At 43.5% G+C, this 23,746-nt stretch overlaps 2 protein-coding genes across 3 annotated transcripts in view; both read right to left on the bottom strand.

Annotated features, from left to right (window-relative positions):
• Positions 1 to 23,746, bottom strand: part of LOC144162552 (receptor-type tyrosine-protein phosphatase T-like) — a 616,771-nt gene that overhangs the window by 326,571 nt on the left and 266,454 nt on the right. The window lies entirely within an intron of this gene.
• Positions 11,818 to 23,746, bottom strand: part of LOC144162167 (receptor-type tyrosine-protein phosphatase epsilon-like) — a 128,549-nt gene continuing 116,620 nt past the window's right edge. The window contains exons 25-28 of the mRNA XM_077692647.1: positions 22,185 to 22,313; positions 19,576 to 19,727; positions 13,671 to 13,806; positions 11,818 to 11,984 (exon numbers count right to left, since the gene is read on the bottom strand). Of these exons, the coding sequence (XP_077548773.1) occupies positions 11,910 to 11,984; positions 13,671 to 13,806; positions 19,576 to 19,727; positions 22,185 to 22,313 (492 nt within the window). The 3' untranslated portion in view covers positions 11,818 to 11,909. The remainder of the gene's footprint in view (positions 11,985 to 13,670; positions 13,807 to 19,575; positions 19,728 to 22,184; positions 22,314 to 23,746) is intronic.

The raw sequence follows: 23,746 nt of genomic DNA on the forward strand, positions 1-23,746 counted from the left end.
TATATATATAGGAAACGAGAGACTCATTGAATTAAGACTGAAATAAGGATTGGCAGTCAAGAAAACCTCGGAGAGCAAAGGAGAGAAAGTGGTAGGTCATTGAAACAGATTGGGAAAGCACGAAAGTGGAGAAAGAAATAACCGCCGCGTTGAATACCGGTCTCGTGCGATAACCACTACGCTACCGGATGGGCTATTTTCCCCTCCACTTTCTGGGGAAGAGTTTCCTGCACTTGGGGGTGGTAGCCAGCACCACTCGGACTACTCGGGGTGATGGGGACCTTCTTTTTCACCCGCGGGCCGTGACTGGAGTGTCTACGACATGTCGAGAGTGGTCGACCAGCGTTAAAACCTCTTTAAGCTCCCTATGTCACCAAGACTGCTAGAACAAAGGCCCTCGCTATGCATGTAGCGAATCACAATAGGAAATCAGAGACTCGTTGTAATAAGACAGAAATAAGGATTGGCGGTCAAGAAAACTTCGGAAGGTAAAGGGGAAAATTTGGTAGGTAATTATAAATAGATAAAGAATTTGGAACGAAAGAAAGTGGAGAAAAAAATCCCTGCCCGGTGGGATTCGAAACCACGACTTCTAGAATACCGGTCTGGTGGGATGACCGCTACGCTACCGGCGGGGCTATTTTCCCCTCCACATTCAGGGGTATTTATGTTCAAGTTTCTAAAGCATCCTAAGTGTCGAAAGCAAAGGCGGATTCTAAAGCAACGATTTTAGAATCAGCCTTGAAAACCAACCGCGACGGCGAGGTTCGGGAATCATCTCATTTATAAGTTTAGGTCAACGACGCTTGAGATTAAGGAAAGTTACGGAAAACTGACGTGCTTACCGCTCGATTAAAATAGGCAGCCTCATAATTTTTATAACTATGTTAATTAATCCACCCATGAGTTTCCCATCAGAATTCTCAGAAACTCTCCAAATACAGCAACTTTAATAGTTTAATGCGGCTCAACAATGGCATTTTTCCTTGGGAGGGAGACCGTGTTCCCACCACCACTTAGGAATGTTTCACCCTTTGTGATCTATAGACCCTACCTATTTCCTGTTCAGTTGCTAGCTCCTGTGCAATGCTCTTTTGTGTCCTGCATCTATTCTCTCCATCCGTGGGGTCACACCCATCTTCGCTTCCGCCTCAATCAGTCTCCCCAACCACTGAATACCTTCCTGTACACTCTTCCTTTCCTTTTGAAACCGCGATTGTCTGAACTTGCAGCGCAAGCCGCGTACGTTGCCCCGTCATGGTGCAACCTTGAACGCTGCTTCGTTAACACGACCCCTTTCTCTCTCTCACTCTCTCTATTCTTTTTTGTTGTTGTAACATATGCGTAGCGCGACTGCATGCATACTCTCCGTTTCCGAAACATCTTTCACTCCTTCTCACAGTTTTCTGCAAAGCTATATATGAAATGTGTTCCAAGTGTTTGTGACAGCAAAATCATGTAACTGTACTCTGATGAAGGCAAGTCCCGTTGCCGCTACGCACGTAAACCTTGTTTGTTATTGTTCTCCTTGCCCAATTCAGTTCCTTATAGTTATTAAGGAATTAAAGGAGACACGATATCTTTGATGATATTCACAGCATCTTTACAAGAAGTATCCCGAACATTGAATTCTGAACCGGTGGGAATAAGGGTTAGTGGACAACACCTCAATAATCTCACATTTGCTAATGACGTTGCCTTGTTAAGTAACTTGAGGGAGGAATTAGAAAACATGCTTACCGCACTGGACAGAGTAAAACCATGAGCCTCAAAATATATTGCAGAAAACTAATGTAATGATGAACAACCTAGGGACAGCAACGTGGTTAGAGATACGTGGCGAGGCGGTGGAAGTGTTACGCTATATATCTGCGTATCCTTTTGTCATAATTGGCGTATGCTATTGCCCCCCAGATGCCGACGCCTCATTCGTACCCAATTTCCACGACGCGTTGCAGTTGGTCTCAAACCTACACCCCAACACGCGTATTGCAATTTTTGGTGATTTTAACTTTCTGCCTATTGACTGGTGCAACCCCGCTATCACGCCGGCGTACAAAAGCGTCGAAAGCGATTTCATAAACACGTGTCTTTCGTTCGGCCTTTCGCAGTTGGTCACATCACCCCCAAGAACTACAAAACACCCGAACAATCTAGTTGACCTGGTTCTTGCCTCTCACGCAGATAGTTTCTCTCCACTCACCCATCTGGATGGAATCAGTGACCACACATTCATTCATGGTACGTTTCATTGCCTACACAAACGCCCTTATATTCAAACAAAATACAAACGCCCTTATATTATACAAAAATTCTTATAAACACCAAACACTTCTATAGCAACATTGTTAGCCATATTTTCCAGCAGTCCCCCTCAACAGGTTCCGTTCCCCAAGATTGGAAAACAGGAAAAGTTGTACATGTCCCCAAGAAAGCCTCAGATAACGCCTTTCGACCAATCTCTCTTACATGTGTTTGCTCTAAAATAATGGAACATATCATTCACACGCACATAGCTAGCTTTCTGAAATCCGCGAAGGTCTTTCATCCCAATCAACATGGCTTCCAAAAAGGTCTCTCCTGCGACACTCATTTGGCACTCTACTAAGTGACATAAATTCGAAATTAGACATTAACGTCCCCGTCAATGCTATTTTCATAGATTTCGAGAAGGCCTTCGACAAAGTTCCTCACAAGCGGTTGCTATCTAAACTTTCACATTTAAACCTTAATGAACATGTATTTGTATAGCTTTCAAACTTTTTAACTAACCGACAGCAGTTCACCTACGCTAACAACAGTTCTTCCTCCTTATCCCGTGTCATCTCAGGTGTTTCTCAAGGGACAGTCCTCGGGTCCTTACTTTTTCTCATATACATACGACCTACCAGATAATATTTCTTCAAGCATGCGGTTGTTCGCGGACGACTGCGTCATTTATCGCCCCATTATCGATCCCACTGATAACGTAACACTCCAGCAAGACCTAAGGAAGATAGATGAATGGTGCAACAAATGGCTCATGGTTCTAAACGTTCACAAAACATCCGTCATATAATTCCACAGGCGTCACTCCTATTCCACGTACAAATATTTCTTAAGTGGCTCCGCGATATCTTCTGTCTGGTCCCCTAAATATCTAGGTCTTCTTATTTCTCATGACCTTACATGGTCATCCCACATAAATCGCATTACCAGTGACGCAAATCGCGCAGGGCTTCCTCTGACGTAACATAAACATGGCTCCGTCCACAGTTAAATTGTTGGCCTACGAAACGGTTGTTTCTCCCTAAGCTGGAATTCGCGTGTGCAGTCTGGAACACACCGCAAGGTAACTCATGTACCATCCTTGAATCCGTCCAGAACCGTGCGGATAGATTAATCTTTTCAGATTTTTGATACCACACAAGTGTAACAGATCTTATACGTAAAGCTAAATTCCCAAGTCTCAAAACACGACCTAGAGTAGCACGATTTTGCCTCTTCCACAAATTCTACAACTCGTATCATGCTAAAGCCTCTGCATAAAAACTGCTCACCACCCATCGAATCGCCTCAACCACTCAAAAGCAGTATACCCACCTCGCGCACGCATGACCACCTATCTAAATTCATTTCCTATTTTCACAGCCATCGAATGGAACAGCCTTCCCGAAAGTGTCGTCACCCGGCCAAACCCAACTCAGTGCACAGCTGCCGTAGAAAGACTTTTGCATTGATTATTTTTCTGTCGTGTATGCGATTATCTTTAGTGTTGTTATCTACTTAGTTGGTTTCAATTGTATGCTTTTTATCAACAGAGCGTGCTTGATACCCTCTGTATTCATGATACGCTTGTTCGGTTGTATTTTTTATGTTTGTTGTTCGGTTATTCTGTAATTTTCGTGCTTCAACACCCCTCCCGTAAAATCCCACCCATTGGGGTCTTTGAGGTATCTGTAAATAAATAAATAAATAAATCTACTCAGGCCAAGTTATAACCCGGATCCCAACCACGAGGCACAGGTGATTCCAAGGATAAGAATGTTGTTAAGTGCATTCGGCACGCATTCTGAGATAAGGAATGGCAGCCTACCATTGTTCCTGAAGAAGAAAGTGTATGACAGCTTCACCATACAGGTACGTACCTTTGGGGTAGGAACTTGGAGACTCACTAAGAGGGTTCAGCTTAAATAGAGGACGACTCAACGCACAATGGAACGGAAGATGATAGTTGTAATAATAAGGGACAAGGAGAGATCGGAGTGGGTCAGGGAACCAACGCGTGTTAAGTACATATTAGTAGAAATTAAGAAGAACAAATGGACGTGGGCAGAGAATGTAATGCAAAAGCAAGATAAATGTTGCTCATTAAGGGTAACAGAGTAGATCCCTAGAGAAGGCAAGCGTGGCGGGGGGGGCGGTAAATAGTTAGATGGGCAGATGAGATCAAGAAGTTTGCGAGGATAAATTGGTCGCAATTATCGCAGGACCGGGGTAATTAGAGAGTAATAGAATAGGCCTGTGACCCGCAGTGGGCGTAGATAGGCTGGTGATTAATATATATATATATATATATATATATTTATATATAAGAGAAAAGGTTCCTGGCTATAAGGTGTACGATAGAGAAGTCACATTGAAAAACATAACCATATTTATTCTAACGCTTCGACCGGGGGCCGGTCTTTTTCAAAGATGAAAAAGACCGACCCCTGGTTGAAACATTAGGATAAATATTGTTATGTTTTTCAATGTGACTACTGTATCGTATATACATATATATATATATATATATATATATATATATATATATATATATTTATATATAAGAGAAAAGGTTCCTGGCTATAAGGTGTACGATAGAGAAGTCACATTGAAAAACATAACCATATTTATTCTAACGCTTCGACCGGGGGCCGGTCTTTTTCAAAGATGAAAAAGACCGACCCCTGGTTGAAACATTAGGATAAATATTGTTATGTTTTTCAATGTGACTACTGTATCGTATATACATATATATATATATATATATATAGAGAGAGAGAGAGAGAGAGAGAGAGAAAGAGAAGATACAAAGATAAAACTGACAAAGCGCGCAAAAATTGCATAAGTAAAGAGTGGGATACACTGCAAGAACAATAACAAACAAGGTTTACTTACGTAGCGGCAACGGGGCTTGCCTTCATCAGAGTACAGTTACGTATTTGTACTGCAAAATCATGTAATTGTACTCTAATGAAGGCATGTCCCGTTACCGCTACGTAAGTAAACCTTGTTTCTTATTGTTCTTGCTCTGTATCCGACTCTTACTTACAATATATATGTATATATATAGAAATTACTGGCACGTGTCGCATTAATACGTCGCGTAGTTGCACCTGTGACGTGCGGTTAATTGGAAAACGTGTCTCAGAAGAAAGTAGGTATTGAAGGGCTAATCTCAAATCAGTAGCAGGCTATCTGTGTTTTGGCGACGGGAGACATCGCACAACGTGAAACTTAAGTAATGTTTGGGTAGAACGAGCCCAATTCCATTATAATTGGCGACTTATGATCCCTATGTATGAGCCTTGTCATTACAAAGATGAAGTCATGATTGAGCGCATTAGACATGCAGACTTTATTACGACTGTTCTTGCTTGTAGTCCACAAAAAAGGGGGCGCTGTATAGTTTTTTGGTGTCCTATATTTGAACTGGTACTGATGAGCTATACATGTGGTCGTGCCTTAATATATCTAAAAAAATATTTATTTCAATGTTGGCAAAAAAATGAAGGGGGCAGCAAATAACTACTTATGAGGGGTTCAGAGCGGATTGGATTGGAATAACGTCTTTGGGGCCTGCAAATGAAGTTCTATTACTTGGTCTTCATGACTTGGCCGGAGTCGTCAGCACAGATGTAGCCAACCCAACTAGGGGTCCTCCGCTCCCCGTTACCGGGTCGCCGAGGTCCTCCTGCCTGGCAAGTGCCACGATGACTCGCTGGACAGCCTGGAGTTGAACATTTTGGTCATCAGTATCAGTCCGCACTGCCTCCTCGAAGGCAGGTGGCATCGTTCTTGTGTTTGATTCGTCTTGGTATGCGAGAATTCCACGAAGATGTTCTCGACTCTTGCTGGAGCTTTGAGACAAACCCAATAGGTGCCATCAGGGTATGTCTCCGGGTACATCTTGTGCTTTAGGTAGGGGCTCGGGACCGTCTTTGTTTAGAGTTGCCTATAAATGAGATCCATCTATAAAGTGCAGAATATTAGGAAACTCCGAATGCTGCTTTGCGGTTTTTATCTGTGGAGATCACTTAATATAAGTATTATTGTTATTGTTTTTTACTTAATCAATACTGCACGCCCAGTGAAGGGCCCAAGCTGGAGGGACGTAATTACAAAGCTAGTTATATGAACAAAAGAAGTTCAAGAACATAAAAAGCGCGAAAATGAAGCACATAACTCAAACAACGAATCACAAAGAAAGTTAACTCATTAACAATCGAGGTCACAATACATGGTCAATTGAGTCGATGCTATTTAAGAATGATGCTGGTAATTGATTCCATTCGGTTACAGTGCCCAGGGAAAAGGAGAATTTGAAAATCTTAGTTCTAGGATTGAATGACGTTAGGGATTCGGCGTGCCGGTGTCGCGTTCTGCAAGGGGTGAGTGGTTGGATTTATTTTTCTGATATCATTGTCAATTTATTATCCTTGAAGAGATAAAAAAATTTTATTTTTTGGATTTTTCCATCTGAAATCTAAGGTTGAGTTGTCATGATCTCTCAGGAGTTGGGTTGGCGAGTCACTCGAATGGTATTTCGTGTAAATGAACCGAAGAGCTTTCGGCTGAATCATCTTAAGTGCATGAATGGTAGTATTTGTGTAAGGATCCCAGTTTGTGCCGGCATACTCCAATTTAGGTCTTACAGTAGATGTATAGACTTGAATTCTTACACTTGCATGAGCATGTTTAGGCTGATGTCTGAAAGACTCAGTTGAAGAAAAGATGACTCACTTATGTTTCAAATGTGTTTGTTCCAACTAAAAGTATGTGTTATGGTAAGACTCAGGTACTTGATCAGTAACTTCGTTCAAATGTTGTCCTGAAAGGTTGTAAGGGAAGGGTAAAGAAACTTCTTATTGGTTATTTTCATTAAAACGTATTTGTTGGCATTTAGGTTCAATTTCCTCTTAGTACACCAGCCATCTATGTTACAAAGATTGAAATTCAATACTGTTTGGTGTTGCGGCATGTTATTCTATTAAATATTGCAAAATTATCTGCAAACGGCTTTATTTGAACTGGGCCAGTAATTACATCCACAATATTGTTAACATATAGGAGAAACAACAAACGACCTGAGACACTTTCTTGCGGAACACCAGATGACACGGGGAGGGATTGTCAACAGTCATTCTCAATGCGAACGAATTGCTAGTTGTTACTCAGAAGGTATCCAGTTAATTTTAAATGCAGCAAAAACAGTTTATTGTAATCTCGTGATAGGGTGAACTTGAGAAGCGCCATCAAAAGCTTTGGAGAAATGTAGAAAAATTGCATCTACTTGGCCCGACTTTGTCCAGAATCGCGGCCAAACTGTGAAGAACCGATGCGAATTGCGTTACTCTAGAGAAACCTTTTCTAAAACCATGTTGAACAAAAGAAATCAAATGACGGTCACTTAAAAATTTGGAATGCAGTTAGCTATAATGTGCTCAAGATGTTTACAACCTAATGAATTCATCTAAATTGGCCTGTAATTACTAGGGCTTGCAGGGTCACCTGTTTTAAGGACGGGTACCAAGCGGGCTATTTTCCAGTCAGGAGGTGCAATTCTGGTTGAAAGAGATGCGGGAATAATTACAACCAGAAATTGAGCCAACATGTCGGCATAGCGACGAAGAAAAGTATTGGACAATTTGTCCGGGCAAGGGGAAGCTTTTGTTTTAAGTTTAAGAGGCAAAGAAACAGCACCAGGTAAATATTTAGGGTCATGATAGGGAGCTGAAGGGAGACGGATTGTAGGCATGGGATCACTCGAGTTAGCAAAAACACTTTGGAAATAAGCAATTAAATGTTCAGCAATATGGAGAAGTTCAACTAGGAACATGCCGCTTTGGCTAAGTAATTTATGGCCTTTTCAGGGGCGAAGCTCCTCTTCCTCGGGCTCTGTCCCGTCCCTCGTTGCAGCTGTATACGACATGGCACATTATTGATGATTGTGGCAGGATCTCCCTAGGGATTGGCCAACCAAAGATTGGCCGAAGAGGTCAAAATGTTCAACACGTTCGTTGCTACCCAACAAGGGGAAGAGGAAGAAAAAGAGGTTGTCGTTCGTCGCCTATGAGCTCAAGACGTATCTCCCCCCAAGTGCTATTCGTTCAATCATGCCTGGATTGTATTTCTGTTAAGTTATATGACGTCATTACGGTATCCACAATCGAGCAAGAAACTGAGTTTTACTTTCAAACCCCTTCCCTTCCGCTGCAAAACTTCTACCACGCGCGCTATTAGCCGCTATTTTAAATGAATATTTATCCCAGTATCCTGCTTCTTCTGTGATTTATACTGATGTATCTCAAAATGGGGAGAAAGCTGGAATTGGCATTTCTACACAATCTTTAGACTGGAGTTATTCGCTGCGAATCCCGGATTACACACCCATTTTTATGGCCGAATTTTTAGCAATAGCTCTCGCTCTATGCAAAGTACCGCAGCATGTATCAAAAATCATCATATTATTTGATTCGATGGCAGTTATATCGGCGTTAACTTCCTCTTCGGACTCTCCATTGTACCGCACACTATTATTTTTTGTTCCCAGGCACGTGAAGGAGGTACGCTTGTGTTGGGTCCCTGGCCATACGGACATCAGGGGCAACGAGCAAGCGGACCTATTAGCTAATCTCGCCGTCACAGCTCCCATTCAATTCAGAATTCCTAATCTGGCTCTATTTGCATCAGCGAGACTAAGACGATATTGGCATTTAGACGCCACCCGTTCCGATTCACTCTTATCATTTGAAGAGTTCCAACATTTAAAGTACGGGTGGAATGTTCATTTTTGTGGCTCTCGGCAATGCGAGGTGACCTTCACCGAGCTGCGCTGCAGGGTTCCAAGGCTTAATTTCTATCTGTTCAGATCGGAACTTTCACCAACAGAACTATGTGTGCGGTGCCAGGTCCCCGAAACAATCGAACATTTTTTCCTCGACTGTCGCCGTTTCTCAACAGCTAGACAACTGTTTCTGAAGGAGCCGATTGAGCGGTTGGGGTTGAGTTTATCGATAACACTTATATTATCTATTGGCGCATCAAAGCTGGGGTTTGCAAGAAGGGATATATATAATTGCATTCAAAATTTTCTCTCTGCCTAAGGTCGTTTGAATTGCTAAGCGGTGCTGATTAATGGATAATTCGGGTTTAATTCACAACTAAGTTTCCTTTTACAGCCTCTTTTCGGAAATTTTGAAGTGTCACATTTTTAACCGGTTTAGCCCTGGCCAATCCCCCCTTGTGGGTACGTGCCAAAAAATTTGAGGACATCATCATCATCAGCTCAAGACACGTACCGGGATTACACGTCCCTGGCCTTGCTCCTGGAGAGCTTGAAAGCTGAATGCAGGGTGGTTCATCCCACTGCCACCTGCCGCCTTTCCCGTGCTCGCACAGATGACGAACGCAATGTGGGGCTCGCGTTGTTGTAGCGGTTGTAAACGTCCATGACCAGGCGTAGGACTAACGTCTTGCCACAGCGGACGTGTATATAATTGCATCAATGAGTAAATATGTAACATCATGTATATAAGTGTACATAAAATACCCCTACAACAACGTGTCGAGTCTTTAAATGATGTGCGGGCGAATGTTTCACCCTTTTACCGATAAGCATTGGAGCTCGCCCCTCTCATCAACATTCACTTCGTGGAGATGGCAGAATTTTTTTTACTGGGGAAGGATACGCCAAAACGTCTGTGGGGCATTATTGATGAAATCTGGCAAAGACGTTTCAAAGTACAGACGCTTTGAGTTCGGTACTGCAGAATTAAGAGCGATTTGGTTGGCACTATTGGTACCACGGTCAGCCGCTCCTCGTTTTAGCGTTTTGATTTTTGTTTTGATATGCACAAGTTCACGCGTGTTATCCAAGGAGTTCGTTTGCGTAGATGGCTTATTTTGTTTGGGATAAAATGTTCAAGGTTGTATACGCAAATGTTTTTGAATTTGTCCCGTAGTTCGACGGCATCAGAACCACAAAAATCGAGATGGCCTAACACTTTCATCCTGCGCCATCGAAATATTTTTGACAGATACAGACTTGGGCCAAGGCCTAGGGGAGTGCACATTTTCAAAAACACAGGAAAACTCCACCAGTAAATGATCATAAATGCCATTTTTAACATTCACGGTAACATTGAAAATGATACAGTTTAGAAAGGCTAGGTCGAGCAATAGCATTGCTTGATCGGGGAACACGTGTTGGTTGCTTTATGATTTGGTGCATGTCATGGCTTTACATTATATAAAAAAGTAAGACGCGTGAGCGCTTAATCCTGGATTGCAAATAGGATTTTCCCAATCAACGCCAGGTAAGTTAAAATTGCCTACCAGAAAAATTCTGTCACGCCGAAATATCATCATACGGTTATACAAAGCCTTAAGTACTCAGGTGAGGAATCGGGTAGACGATAAACCGCAAAATAAGAAAACATCGCCCCCAACAAGATGCTTGCAAAGTAAGGCTCTCATGATTACTTATCTGATGCAAAGCAGTGCAATTAATTACAAGTTTTACCAGAACCGCAACACCGCCCTCCCTACACGTTCTGTCATGGCGGCACACTTGATAAGAAGGGGGAAAACAGAATCATCTTCGATAGCACCCCGTATCCAAGTCTTTGTAATAACTACAGCATGTGCGTCAGGCCCAATACGATACCCTGAAGTTGTTCCGATTTATATGCAACACTGCGAGTGTTTATGTTTAAAAGTTGGAGCTGCTTATCCTCAGGGGAACTTGGGAATGCGCTGACTTGGCTGTTCTGAGAACCGCCGAGTTTAATTCGATGGCTTGTGGGATCAACCCATGCGAATGTTTGCTTGTCTACTTAAAGTTTGTTGTGTAAAAGGGATATTTTTTGTCCTTGCATTTTTTTTTAATTTTTTGTGCTCTGCCAGAGCAGCTTGCGCTTGCGCAGTGGTTTTTTCGAGTTATCATTTTGGATAGACACCTCGGTACCCTTATGTTTGTTAGCGTTCATTAAAACGTGGCGCTTTCATTGAAATCCTGAAAAATATAATCACTGGCCTTTTTTTCTGGGTTTTACAATCCTTTGTATCCTGCCAACGGACCTGCAAGGGTCATTTAGCTTCTCCTCAAAGATTTCAGTCAGAACTTTGCGTTTCCAATCGGGCTCGGTTTCTCCTGAATCCTCGTTCACTCCACAAATGACCAAGTTTGCGCGTCTGCTTCTATTTTCGAGGTCAGTTATTTTGGCCTGGAGGGAAATGATTTTCTTTTCCAAATGATCTACCCGAGCTGACCATTCTTCCATTTTCGCGAAACGCAAAGCCCACTCACTCATAAGCTTTTGCATGTCTTCCTGTTGAGCTCTAAGTGCCGCGATTTCCGAAGTGTTGTTGTTTTGGCCCGAAAGGAGTGATTCCAGCATGTCCTGAACCGTAGGGCTAAGATTCACCTCAAAATCTCCGCACAACACCAACAAGAACACGCAGTACGCATCATACAGAATGCAAATACACTTCTGGGGCGAGAGCAGATCATGTGCTACGAATAAAAAGACGATAACACACACGCAACACGCGCAAAGGTGATTCACTTTATTCTCCTTGAGTGTTAGACTAGTAGGTAGCATTTTTTCTCATCTATCAGAGCAGAAAATGTCTTGTTTGAGTGAGGAGTGCATCCAGCGGTGTCACGCGAGGTTACCGTACGTGTGCAAAGAGTCCACACAGGCGAGCACGACTTCGTAGCAGAAGGCATATTGCTCCTGTAAAAAATCACAAAAGTCAGAATGGGCCAGTATTGATACAGAAACTAGGGAATGGCATTGTATGATTTCTAAGCTACCGGTTATTTTTGAAGACGTGGAGAGGGATGGCTGCATAAAGGTTAAGCACACCAGACATTAAACATTTATTTTTCTAAGTATTTGGGTTGCTTGGAAGAGAGGACGGCTTAATAACAAGTTTGAAGAGAGTGAGGGCTATGAGTAGAGAATGTACGGTACGTCGTTCACAAAGCAGGAGTCAGGCCTTTCACTGATGTTGACGTCAGTTTCAAAGCACGTTGAAAAGTATCCTAGATAAAAGTGTTGTAAAAAATGTCAACACTGGGTTTAAAAGAATGCCCAAACGTCTTAGGTCGACAATACAAAACAAGAAACTACCCCCGCTTCACTAACCTGCAGACTTGTCAGGATAAGATTCATAGAATTTCTCACAGCCAGAAGACTGAATTGCACGAGCTAAGACTGGGGTAGTTGTGATGTATCCATCCCACGCCCTTTCCTTCATTGCGCACACTACTCACCCATGACAGGTTGTTGCTTAAACACCGTCTATCACATATTTCCCAACTGTTCTGAAATTCAATGCCAAAGAGCTCGCGCTTAAACCATCCGTCGGCACTGCTGCCAGAGCCTCGCTGGCGAAACTGAAAAAATTCGACCATTCGGAGACCCAGGTTCGCGTTCTGTCGTCGTCGTTTGGATTCATTCCTCGCCAATGAATTGCGCGCTCGGCTTTGGCCTCTCCCGCTTGGAAATTGGGATTTTCCGCCCTCTCGTGTGCATGCTACGCTATCCCTCGTGGGGGCTTCTGGATTCGCCTAACGACACCGTTTATATTGGCGTGACAACTCTCACTGGCACTCCGACGGGCGGCTTCTTCGTCTGGAGAGCGCGGTATTTGCCTATTTTCCAAGTATTCCAGAAAAGTCCCCCAAGCGCAATTATCTATACTTCGTTTTTTAAATACCGTAGAACGTTGGCAAGGTTAGAAAGGGTGATTTGGCGCTTCCTGGGACGAGGAAAGTAGTGCGCAAGGCTGCTTAATACCATACACTTCCCCATAGTGGGAATGCAATTTCTATAATTATTATTTTCGAGCGTTGTCTAGACAGACAAAGTTAATGTACGTTTATTGCAAGAGGAACTAAGCGATGCTGCCACATGTTTAACCAGAATATTCGGAGACGAGCGCACCTGAAGTTTGATCGGACTTGGCGAATGGTTTCTCCATTCCTGCCTTTCGTTTCAGCCATGTAGGTGCTATTCCCCAGCGTGTGAATCTGAGCCTCGACGCGAGAATGAGGGGTGAGATGTGCTTGTTTTTAGCTGGGTAATATTAGCGTAGCTTGAACTGCGTTGTGGTACTTTGCGCTTCCTCTTTCCCTCACTAGGCTATACCCCCTCCAAAACGCTGCGCCCGCGTTACCACGCCTCGTCCCGACGAAGCACAGCCTTGCTCTTAAAAAGGGACAGCTGTAAAATTTTCATTTTTTGTACAACCTAACGCCACCGGTCAACTGTTTTATCTCGAAAGACGCCATTTTGAAGGGCTTTCAGAAAAAAATATATCACGAGTATATTATTCGACACCCAAAGTGGAGTGGCAAGGAAGTGGTTGACGGTCACAGCACGATCCCAAAAGCATGTTCTTGGTGCCTCGCTTACCGAGTCGACGATGAATTGAGCACGACTGGCACGCACGTTCTCCACAGCACGGAAGACGTCCAGCTCCTTCTCGAGTTTGAGCTGATCGTAGATTGTCGCCGAGACGCAGTAGAGCCCAGACTGTTGGCATCCGTCACTGGAACGCCCGAAATAACAAAGAACTAGTGACTTACACAACAATACAATACTATAAGAACCAATGAGAAGTCCTCAAGTGAAAGTGAATATATGCACACTGTCTCGTGAGTTATCCGTTTTTGAAAATTGATTACATGAGACGATCAACTCTAAACTCCTTGCCCCCATTCAACCCTGAGATGTGGCGCTCGTCCTGTGCACGACTGGCTTCATAGATAGCGACCCACCCATACTCGGAGATCCCGCATGCCGATTTTCTATCGCTTGTTTGGCTTTTTAGTTTTTTTCTACGCGACTACGTCGGCTTGCGCTGTGTTTTCTTCCCCATTTCTCCACTGTGTGCTCGTTTGCTTGGTCGGGTGTCGTTGTTATTTCGTCATTTTTTCGGTTTATTGCGCTCACTCGATTAATCGGGTTCGATCACACGTGCTCAAACGCCTATTGCCCCTTTCACCTCGGCAGAAGATTGAAAATTATTCTGATTTTCGCGGTGCACTTGTACTCTGCCGAAATAAACAAACAAAAAGAAACTGTTCGCCGATTCACCCTGGGGGAAGTGTGCATCTTATTTGTGTTTCGACGGTGTGCGTAATTACGAGTTTTTGCGACGCGAAATCATTATTTGGCTAGAATGCCGAAAGCACGCAGATGACTGGCGTCCACCGCGCGCACCCACCGGGATAAAGTTCGCTTGAAGTGGCTACACATGCTAACCCTTTCCTAACGGGTTCCCTACGGTTCCACGCTTTTATTAACACGCGTAAGTAGAAATTAATATCATACAAATATTCAGAACGTTTTGTTCTTTAGCAAGAATTATACTGGCGCGCATGGTTTCTTGTGGTCGATCAAAAAAAACGATGGAAGAAACCCAGTGCCAGAAGGCATCGCCTGTTGATGGAAGGTTCGTAACTTGGTCAAGTGTAAGCACGGTTATCAGTTTAGTAAACGCCGTGCTGTTATTTCTCATAAAACTATGTCCGGCAAAACAGTTGAAAAGCGAGGTATCTGTGTCTGTCGTCTGTGCGTGTAGGAAGCGAGGGAGCCGAGCGGAGACAATTCCGCATCGAGTTTTTAGTCCTTTCCATAGTTGCGAAAGAAGGTGGAGTTGCTGTTACCCTTGAATGATGGAATTGTATCACTTATTGCGAAGGTTGACGAGCTGCTGGGTTGGAAAGGGACCGTTGATACCATACAGAGACAGTGGAAGCTGTGGAGGGCTCGGTATCCTTCTTTAAAAAAAAATATGACAAGGCCCTCACTTCTGAAGCTGCCAGCAGCGTGACAATTACATCACTGGAGTTTAAAGTACAAACTCTGTACACAACTGCCTCACAGCACACGGAAGAGTTTGTTTCTTCAGGCCACCTTAAATGAAACGAGCAATTCAGTAGACTGTGCGAACTGGGGATTCAAGGTTTGCCCATGTGTCCAGGTGAGGACCTGACTGCTCTCATTCGTGACTTGGCTAATAAGCAGAAAATTGTACCCAAAGACGCTGATGTCGAATCTATCCACCCGCTTCCGGCTAAGTGCGACATCATACCGGTTGTTGTTCGTTTTGCATCGTTAGCAATTAAAGCAAAATGAATACCTTGTTTCAAATAGACCAGATCACTCGCCGAACATATGGTGATTGCCGTGATTTTTCTGAACGACAACTAGACCAGCCGGAAAAAGAAGCTTTTTCGGGAAGCTCGGCAAAGGGGAAAGGAAAACAAAGTATTGCTGGGTGAAGCATAGAAAATATTCGCGAAGACATCCGAACCCACTTCCCCTGTTGGTGTCTACGTTAGCCTCTATGAAGTCCATCTGAAATAAATATGAATACCTTTTTCTTTCCGTGCAGTAACATTGAAGAGTTTTGTAGTTTAAAACTCAAACCAGAGAACACCCCTTTTTCGTTTTGTCTGCACACATTCGTAGTATCAGAAATCACTGGGACGAACGTTTGGCGATTGTGCAAAATGCAGGGGGTGTCGTAGATGTAATATTGCTAACAGAAATAAATATACACTCAGCGCTTCTTTCACTGCTCGCACAGAATAAATATTCATATTTATTGAAATATAAAGTAAGCGGTAGATGTGTACTCATTTATGTACGCAAAGGAATGCCGGTGGTCTCCTTGGGGCTTGCATTTAGCGCAGCTGAATGCATTGGCTAAACCAGTTGAAATGTTTGTGGTTTAGCCACTTGAAATTGGCCAAACCACTTGAAAACACTCGAAATTATGCTTTCAGCTATGAGCAGACCTGCATCCCAAAATACCGATGTTTGTTTATTTGAACGTGAAAGATTTATCCAAACAGTTCTGATGAAGTCTTTTATTCGTTTAGTCGACAATTTTAATCTTGACTGGCGTCCTCGAGGCAGATCGTGGTCGATTATCTGAATATTTCAGCAAAATGGCGTATGAAACCTACGATATCCCTGTCAACAAGGGAAGAGTACGGGGTGACAAATTTGTAACGTCATGTCTTGACCATGTGACCATTAGAGCACCAGTATCTGACGTCCCTGCCTCGGTTATCAAGCAAAAACTGGCCTAATAATATTTAGTTTGTTGTCATGCTTTTTTACTAGAGTCTAAAGGACACATGTTAGTGCGCAGCAGCTGGGTATCCTTGATTTTGAAAAATTTGATAAATCTGTAGTTGATTATGACTGGGAAGGTCTTTACAGAGCGTTACCCTCAAAGACGCCTAACAAAAGTTCTTGGAAATATTTAAATAACTAATACAAGAGGAAAAAAAACCGTGCTAGTCCAGAAGCGAAGTAAATCTTAAGGTGCAATTCTTTTATGCAGCATGGTTTCCTCCATGATGAGCTTCAGATGGCCTTGGTGAAGCTGCTTCATAAAGGTGGAGGCTTTTAAGCGATTGCGAATACATGCCAATAGCTATCATGTTTTGTATTGCACCAAACTTAGAAAACCACCTATCTAGTCCAATGAGCAATATTTATGAAAATAATAACGTTGTTTTTGAATCTCAGTTCGGCTTTAGGGCAGGAGACAGTACTACAACGCTTTTAGAAGATTTGTGTGAGATCATATATTCTGCCTTCGATAATAATGATGTCTCTTGTGCTCTTTTCCTAGATGGCCGCAAAACATTCGACTGTGTTTATCACCCAATATTATATGCGAAGCATCTCATGCTCGGGGCAATGCCCTCCCTCCCTTGTTGTTGTCCGCCCTCCGCACTATACTGCGCATGCGCGTATCTTCAGCCCCGTCTGAGTTTGTCCTGACGTGAGCGCAGTACACTATCAAAAGAAATAGTTAGGCGGCGGAGGGTTTCGATCCCACGATTGTCAGGCCGCAACGGAAGGTACCTGCCGCTCTTCCCGCTTCGCTAGAAACCGAGATGGGAGCATGTGCTACGAACGCTTCTTATGTCCTTCATTCATTCAAACTACGTGAAGAAGCTACTGATACAACAAAGGCACGCAAAGCTGAACGTCAACGGAAACGACGAACTGAAAATTTAAAGGAGGATGTTGAATTTCCCGTGGAAAGCCGTGGCCGGAAGCGCCTCGCGCCTTGCACCTAACCAGATAAGATGAAGAAGAGGGCGGGGAGCGGAATAGGAGCGTAAGCACGCAATAAAGAAAGACGAGAACCAGGAGTTGTTCGATCAGGTAACGCGGGTGTCGGTTTCTTCGCTGTCTCTACGTTTCTCTACATTTCTCTGTCTCCACAAGGGGCCTCACACTACGTTTCCATTCGTCTCCAATAAATGAAACAACATAACGGAAACACAATGGAACCTACACGGAACTCCCATGGTGCTTCGCATCCTCCTCACGGTTCCCCGCGGGAAGAGTGTGTAATTTTAATTCAAAAAGTTCCACTTTTAGGCTTTCGGGGCCATTTTGTCAGCTTTTAACAAACTACATCCATAAACGGACGGAAATAGTGCGTGTGAACAATGTCTCGACTTTTCAAGTTTTTTTTGAAATGAGGAATGCTACAAAGGGGTCTATTTTATCGCCATTGTTAATTAACCTGTTTTTTAAAGGTTTGTGTTTTGTCACAACAAAGAGTCGCCTGTTGGAATATGCAAGTGACACCGTTCTTGTGTTTATTCACTCTCTTTAAAATTCAGTGATGCACTACCTTCAAGCAGATGCAAATCGTGGTTAGGGACTGGTATTCTTATAACTATATTTGCACAAACCAACTAACGACAAAATATTTATATTTCTGAATCCTCACAAAAACAAAGGCAAAAGACTGGTCCAGGCAGCCGTGTCGACACTTGCCCTAATCACAATTTAAACGCACCACAGACACTTCGGCCCGTCATCATTTTGCCGGAGGAACGATGCTCACACGCACCGATAGTGGAAGCTGCAGCTGAGAACGTGACGACCACTTTGGCATCACTGCGGGTGAGGCGTCACCGTCGCCTACATAAACCGAACAGCGAAAAAAGTAGACACCTCAGACTGGTCCGGGCGGCCGTGTCGAGACATGCCCTGATCACAATTTGAACGCACCGTAGATGGGTTTAGGGTTGCTACCCGTCTTTCTATTTGATACTGTTGTGGCGGCTGCCGGACTTGTAAGATGCTCTGATCGATTTTTGTGCATTTCGCTATTCAAATGGCTACGAGAAAGTGTGATGTTCCGTCTGATGTGGTTAAGGGCCTTGGGAAAAAAGCCCCTGGCAGTATAAAAGAAAAAAACCAAGATCCTAGTTGAGACGACTACAAAGTTCGTCGATGCATTGATTGACCTAAGATGTGAGCTAAAGAAGGTTGACTCGTCGGGCACTTTAATCCAGGACGAAATTACGTCTGTGAAAGCTTCCATTCGGTTCATAAACGAACGTTTTGAAGAATTTAGGGCAGACATCAAGGGCGTCCGCCAGAAACTCACGGAAGCAAAAAACGAGACTCTAGAGTTGCAGAAAGAAATCACAAGGGTTGCTAGACAACCTAACGAAGTAAAAATGGAGCTAGTGGAACTGAAACAGTACAGTACAGGCGGGCGAACCTAGAAGTGAAAGGAATTCCGATAAATGACAAGAACTACCTTGACACAATCTTCACTACAAAGGCATCCTGCCTCAAGACCGACGTGTCTGTTACTGATGAAGATGTAATTCACCGAGTCACTACGCGCAAACCTGGTCCACCTAATGTGATCATCAAATTTGTGTCCAAATGCAGACGCGACAAATTCTTGCATTCTGCAAAAAAGCATAGGTTAAACGGACGAGCCCTTGGTTTCGATACCAGTGAGCCAGTCTTCGTGAATGAGCACCTTTGCCCGGAAAACAAGATTTTGCTGGGAAAGGCAATTCAAGTCAAGCGTAGAGGGTAATGCATTGTTTCTTGGAAAGACGCCGTCGGTCCCGTTAAGAAAGCTCTCTCTTTATTAGAAGAGAAAATCGCGCTCACACAAAAATCGCGGCCCGTAGTACGAAAATTAACTAAGCGCTATGTCTGGGCAGTTCTCCCGTCTACTTGTGATTTTTTCTCGGTCATGTCTTTCTCGTTTAACGTAAACAATTAGCCAAATCCCCTGACAGCCTTCAATGTAGGCTAACAGTTTTTTTGCGGTTTAAAGGATTGAAGTCAGTACAAAAGTGAACTTCTACTCAATTTTTACTTTTCTGCAAAGCAAAGCACTCTACGGTATGTTTTAAAAAGTACCGAGGAAGTTAGCCCTAGGAATTACTGGTGTGCGTACCGCACACCAGTCACGTAAATAACGCCGACAAACTTCAGTACGTAGAAGAGTTTGTGAACTTACAGACACTGAACTACGACAGGTCCTCCTTCTGCCTCCGTCTGCCAGTGTTCCACACGATGCAGGATCTCCAAGATGATATTCGCTGAGCTGGGTACGCTCCGATGCCTCTGCCAGAACTCGGAGTGAAACTGCTTGACTATACGGGGTGGCCCCTAGAAAAACGCAGTAAATAGTCCTGGTCATTGTAAATCCATTATTAGGCCTCTTCAAAAAAGGAACACCCGCACCAAAAAAGAGAATTGAACCAAAGCACTGCAATTTTGGTATACTGCTTACAGCAACAAAAAAAAATATTTCGCAGCCACTTTGGGAAAGATGATCACAAGAAAGCTTTTTTAGCACTCGGCATAGAAGTGACAAAAAAATAGAGAAATATATCAGCACAATTCATTCACAGAGTACGCACGATTAATCGTGTTGTCCGGTCACCCTTTCCACCTTCCTATATTTGACAGGTACCAGCATTGGCCCGCTTTTGAAAGCATTCGTGCACAAGGCGCCACATTGACCTGGTTGAGCTGACTGTTGCTCTTTCAATTATCGTCTGCTCCACACCGCTCCCAGAAAAAGATTGGTTAGACGTTTTTATTGCGCAAATGTAAGAGCCACCGACCTGAATTTGTCGGAGCTGGCACTTACTATTTCTCCAATCCCCCTCTCCGCACCCTCCATAAGAACGAGCCCCAGATTTGAAGTTTCCACTGCGCTAGCGCACAACGCAGTGGCTTGACCTCGGCTTGATAGATAAAATGAGGCTTGGCCTCGGCGTATTCATGGAAGGACCGATTCAAGGTTTGACTTAAGGTTTGACCTAAAGTAAAAAAATCATGAATCATGATGAATGGACGAAGCACTAGGGATCGTTCTTACCGTAAACCACGCGTGAGAGATCTTACTGCCGCTAAATTGATTTCCAATTCAATCCAATACAATTCCATTTATTCCGATCCAATTCAATTCTCCTCGCGCATGCGCAGCATGCTTCTCCAGGAGCACTCTCTCTCTCTCTCTCTCTCTCTCTATCTCTCTCTCTCTCTCTCTCTCTCTTTGTCACCTTTTGTGAAACTTTTATTTTGTTCTTGTAAATCGTTCGTGAACCTTTTGTCCACAGATGTTTCTATTTACACGCTGTGGCGCCGTGAGCGCGGGCGCCGGACGCCGGACGGACAAAACTCGTGCTTCGCCCCTAAAAGCTTTGCTGAAAATTAGAAATCACGTATATTGAGTTTGTTCTCTTTCATAGGTGGCTACGTGAATCTACAGGGGCGTCCTGCGTTATGCCGACTCGACTCCGAAAAAAAAAGACGGCAAGTGGTGTAGACCCGGTATTCGAGCAGTCATAGCTGCCCATTCAATATTCGTTCGTTTCTTCCATTATGGATGTCATGCATCCGGCCACCGCGTAACAATATTTTAGGAACGTGTACCATTATGAATTAGTGTACAGAAAGAGAGCTGGTGGTTAGCGTAATTTTGTTAGAAACTATAGCAGAAGACGTTACTGAAACAATGAAGGGTATGAGAGAGAATTGTACAGTTGCGGAAGACCAATCTTGCACACTTTCGTCTAACATCGGGGATAAAATTTGGTCGCATACTCGAAAAAAGTAAGTTGAACAGTAAGTAAAACAGATTAAGCAGTGACAACTCTCCAGCCGCTATTGGGCCAGTTATTTATAACGTCACAGGGCTTTGTTTGTGTGTTTGGCCGTTACCTAACTAAGCTCCACGCATAGAACGTGACTTTAAAATTGTAGTGCTGCCTCTAGGGCTGTTTAATCACGTGACATTGGGCTACTGCCAGGTAACATGGGGAAAATGACGTTTTTATTGTTGGCTCAATGGCGTCGCTGCTTAGGTCGTGTCAGCAGTGACGCGATAGATTCGCAGCTTTTTTCGAATATTTTGTATAAACTACGTGAATTATTGCCAGGAGCGAAACTGAGTGAGTTGTGGTGTTCTAGTTTCTAGAATTAAAGCAGGGTTTAGTTCTTTTTTCAACATTTTTAAGTAGTTTGAGACAGTGTAATGGAATGGCACTGCTTATAATTATTTCTCTAGCTTTATTTTTATTTCCTGCATCGCACTAGGCTTCCGCTGAGATTGGTACTCCTATGAAGCCAAACTTCACAAAAATATTTTGGGTAGAAGTATTTAGTAAAGACAATTACCACCTCACATTTAACAGTTATTAACATAACTTTGAACATACCCCTGCTAAGTTGTAGTAATTTGAATCGGTGCTCGTAGATGTTAGATAAACTTGATAGGTGAATGCTATTTTCTGTTTGTTATCCTCTTGTCTATATGCGGGCAGTTAAGTTCAGTGGTTACCATGGTTCACTGCTGGGTAAGTATTTTCGATGCCGGCAATGAAAGCAGCAATTCAATGAACTTGGAAAGAGTGTTCCCGTACAAAGTAAGGTTATGGGGTCTGAGATAACATGAGCCGCTGAAAAAATTAAAGCTAGGACTTTATAGTGATTTTCCCAACAATATTTTTTTCTGGCCATTGCGAACGACATTGGATCTCTACCTGATTTTAATAAAGAGTTTAGAGCAGCCTTGTTGAGGTGTGGTTTGCAAAGCAAAAAACAAATCTTTCGCACCGAGGTTTGGGTCACCACGAAGGTTCGGAAGACAAGTCTCTGGAAGTTTTTGGTGTTCTTCTGCTCCACAGTCACTTCCCCGTACTTCTTTGTGCACTTGAGATCAGGCCAGAATTTTGGTGTCACCGTCTGTGGGAGGAAACGTACATGAGATGAAAGTGTAGGAGCATAAAACGCAGCCAATGCAAAGTAGCCACACTCTTCGACAAAGATTCCTCCTCCGATCAATGGGTGAGCATATGCATGCACGTACGTACGTATGTATGTATGTATGTATGTATGTATGTATGTATGTATGTATGTATGTATGTATGTACGTATGTATGTATGTATGTATGTATGTATGTATGTATGTACCTCCCATCTATGGGTAAGCGTATGGATGCACGTACGTATGTATGTATGTATGTATGTATGTATGTAGACAGAAATAATGGTTAGCAGTAAAAAAAAACACGGAAAGCAAAAAGGAGAATGTGGCAGGTCATGGAAACCGATAAAGGATTCCAAAAGACAGAAAGTGGAGAAGAAATGCCCGCCGTGTGGTATCCGAACCCATGTCCTCCAGAATACGCGTCTTTTGCGATGACCACTACTCTACTCGCGGGGATATTTTCCCCTCCACTTTCAGGGGTATTTTTTTACGGTATTTTTGTTTCCTGTTGTTGGGGGTGGTAGCCAGCGCCACTCGACATGTCGTAGACACTCGAGTCACGGCACAGGGGTTTAAAAAAAATCTTCACCCTGAGTAGTTCGAGTGGCGCTGGCTACACCCCTATCCGCAAGAAACAAAAATATCGTAACATATATACCCCCGAAAGTGGAGGGGAAAATGGCCCCGACGGTAGCGTTGTGGTCATCGCACCAGACGCGTTTTCTGGAGGTCGTCGGTTCGGATCCAACCCGGTAGGCGTTTGTTCTCCAATTTTTTTGTGTATTTCCAAATTCTTTCTCTGTTTCAATGACTACCACATTCTCTGCTTTGCTCTCAGCGGTTCTTTTGTCTGCCAACACTTATTTCTGTCTTAAATCAACGAGCCGCTCATTTCCTATCCTTATTCGCTACATAAAAAGAGATGGCCTCTCTTCTGGCTGTCTTGGTGCCATAGGGAGCTTAGGAGGTTTCAACGCTGGTCGACCACTCTCGACTTGCCCTAAACACTCGAGTCACGGCGCAGGGGTTAAAAAGAAGGAACCCTTCACCCCGAGTAGTCCGACTGGCGCTGGCTACCACTTCCAATCGCAGGAAATAAAAATACCGTAAATAAATACCCCAGAAAGCGGAGGGGAAAACAGCACGGCCGGTAGCGTAGTGGTCATGGCACAATACGCGTATTCTTGAGGTCGTAGGTACAGATCCACCCAGTGGGAATTTTTTTTTCTCCACTTTCTTTCTTTCCAAATTCTTTGTCTGTTTCAATGACCTGCCACATCCTCCCCTTTGCTTTTCGAGGTTTTCTTGATGGCCAAACCTTATTTCTGTCTTATTTCAACGAGCCCATCATTTCTTATTCTGACTCGCTTTATGTATGTATGTATGTATGTATGTATGTATGTATGTA

This window comes from Haemaphysalis longicornis, unplaced genomic scaffold, assembly GCF_048455015.1.
Source record: "Haemaphysalis longicornis isolate Haplotype H1 unplaced genomic scaffold, Haemaphysalis longicornis Haplotype H1 scaffold_12, whole genome shotgun sequence".
Taxonomy (NCBI): domain Eukaryota; kingdom Metazoa; phylum Arthropoda; class Arachnida; order Ixodida; family Ixodidae; genus Haemaphysalis; species Haemaphysalis longicornis.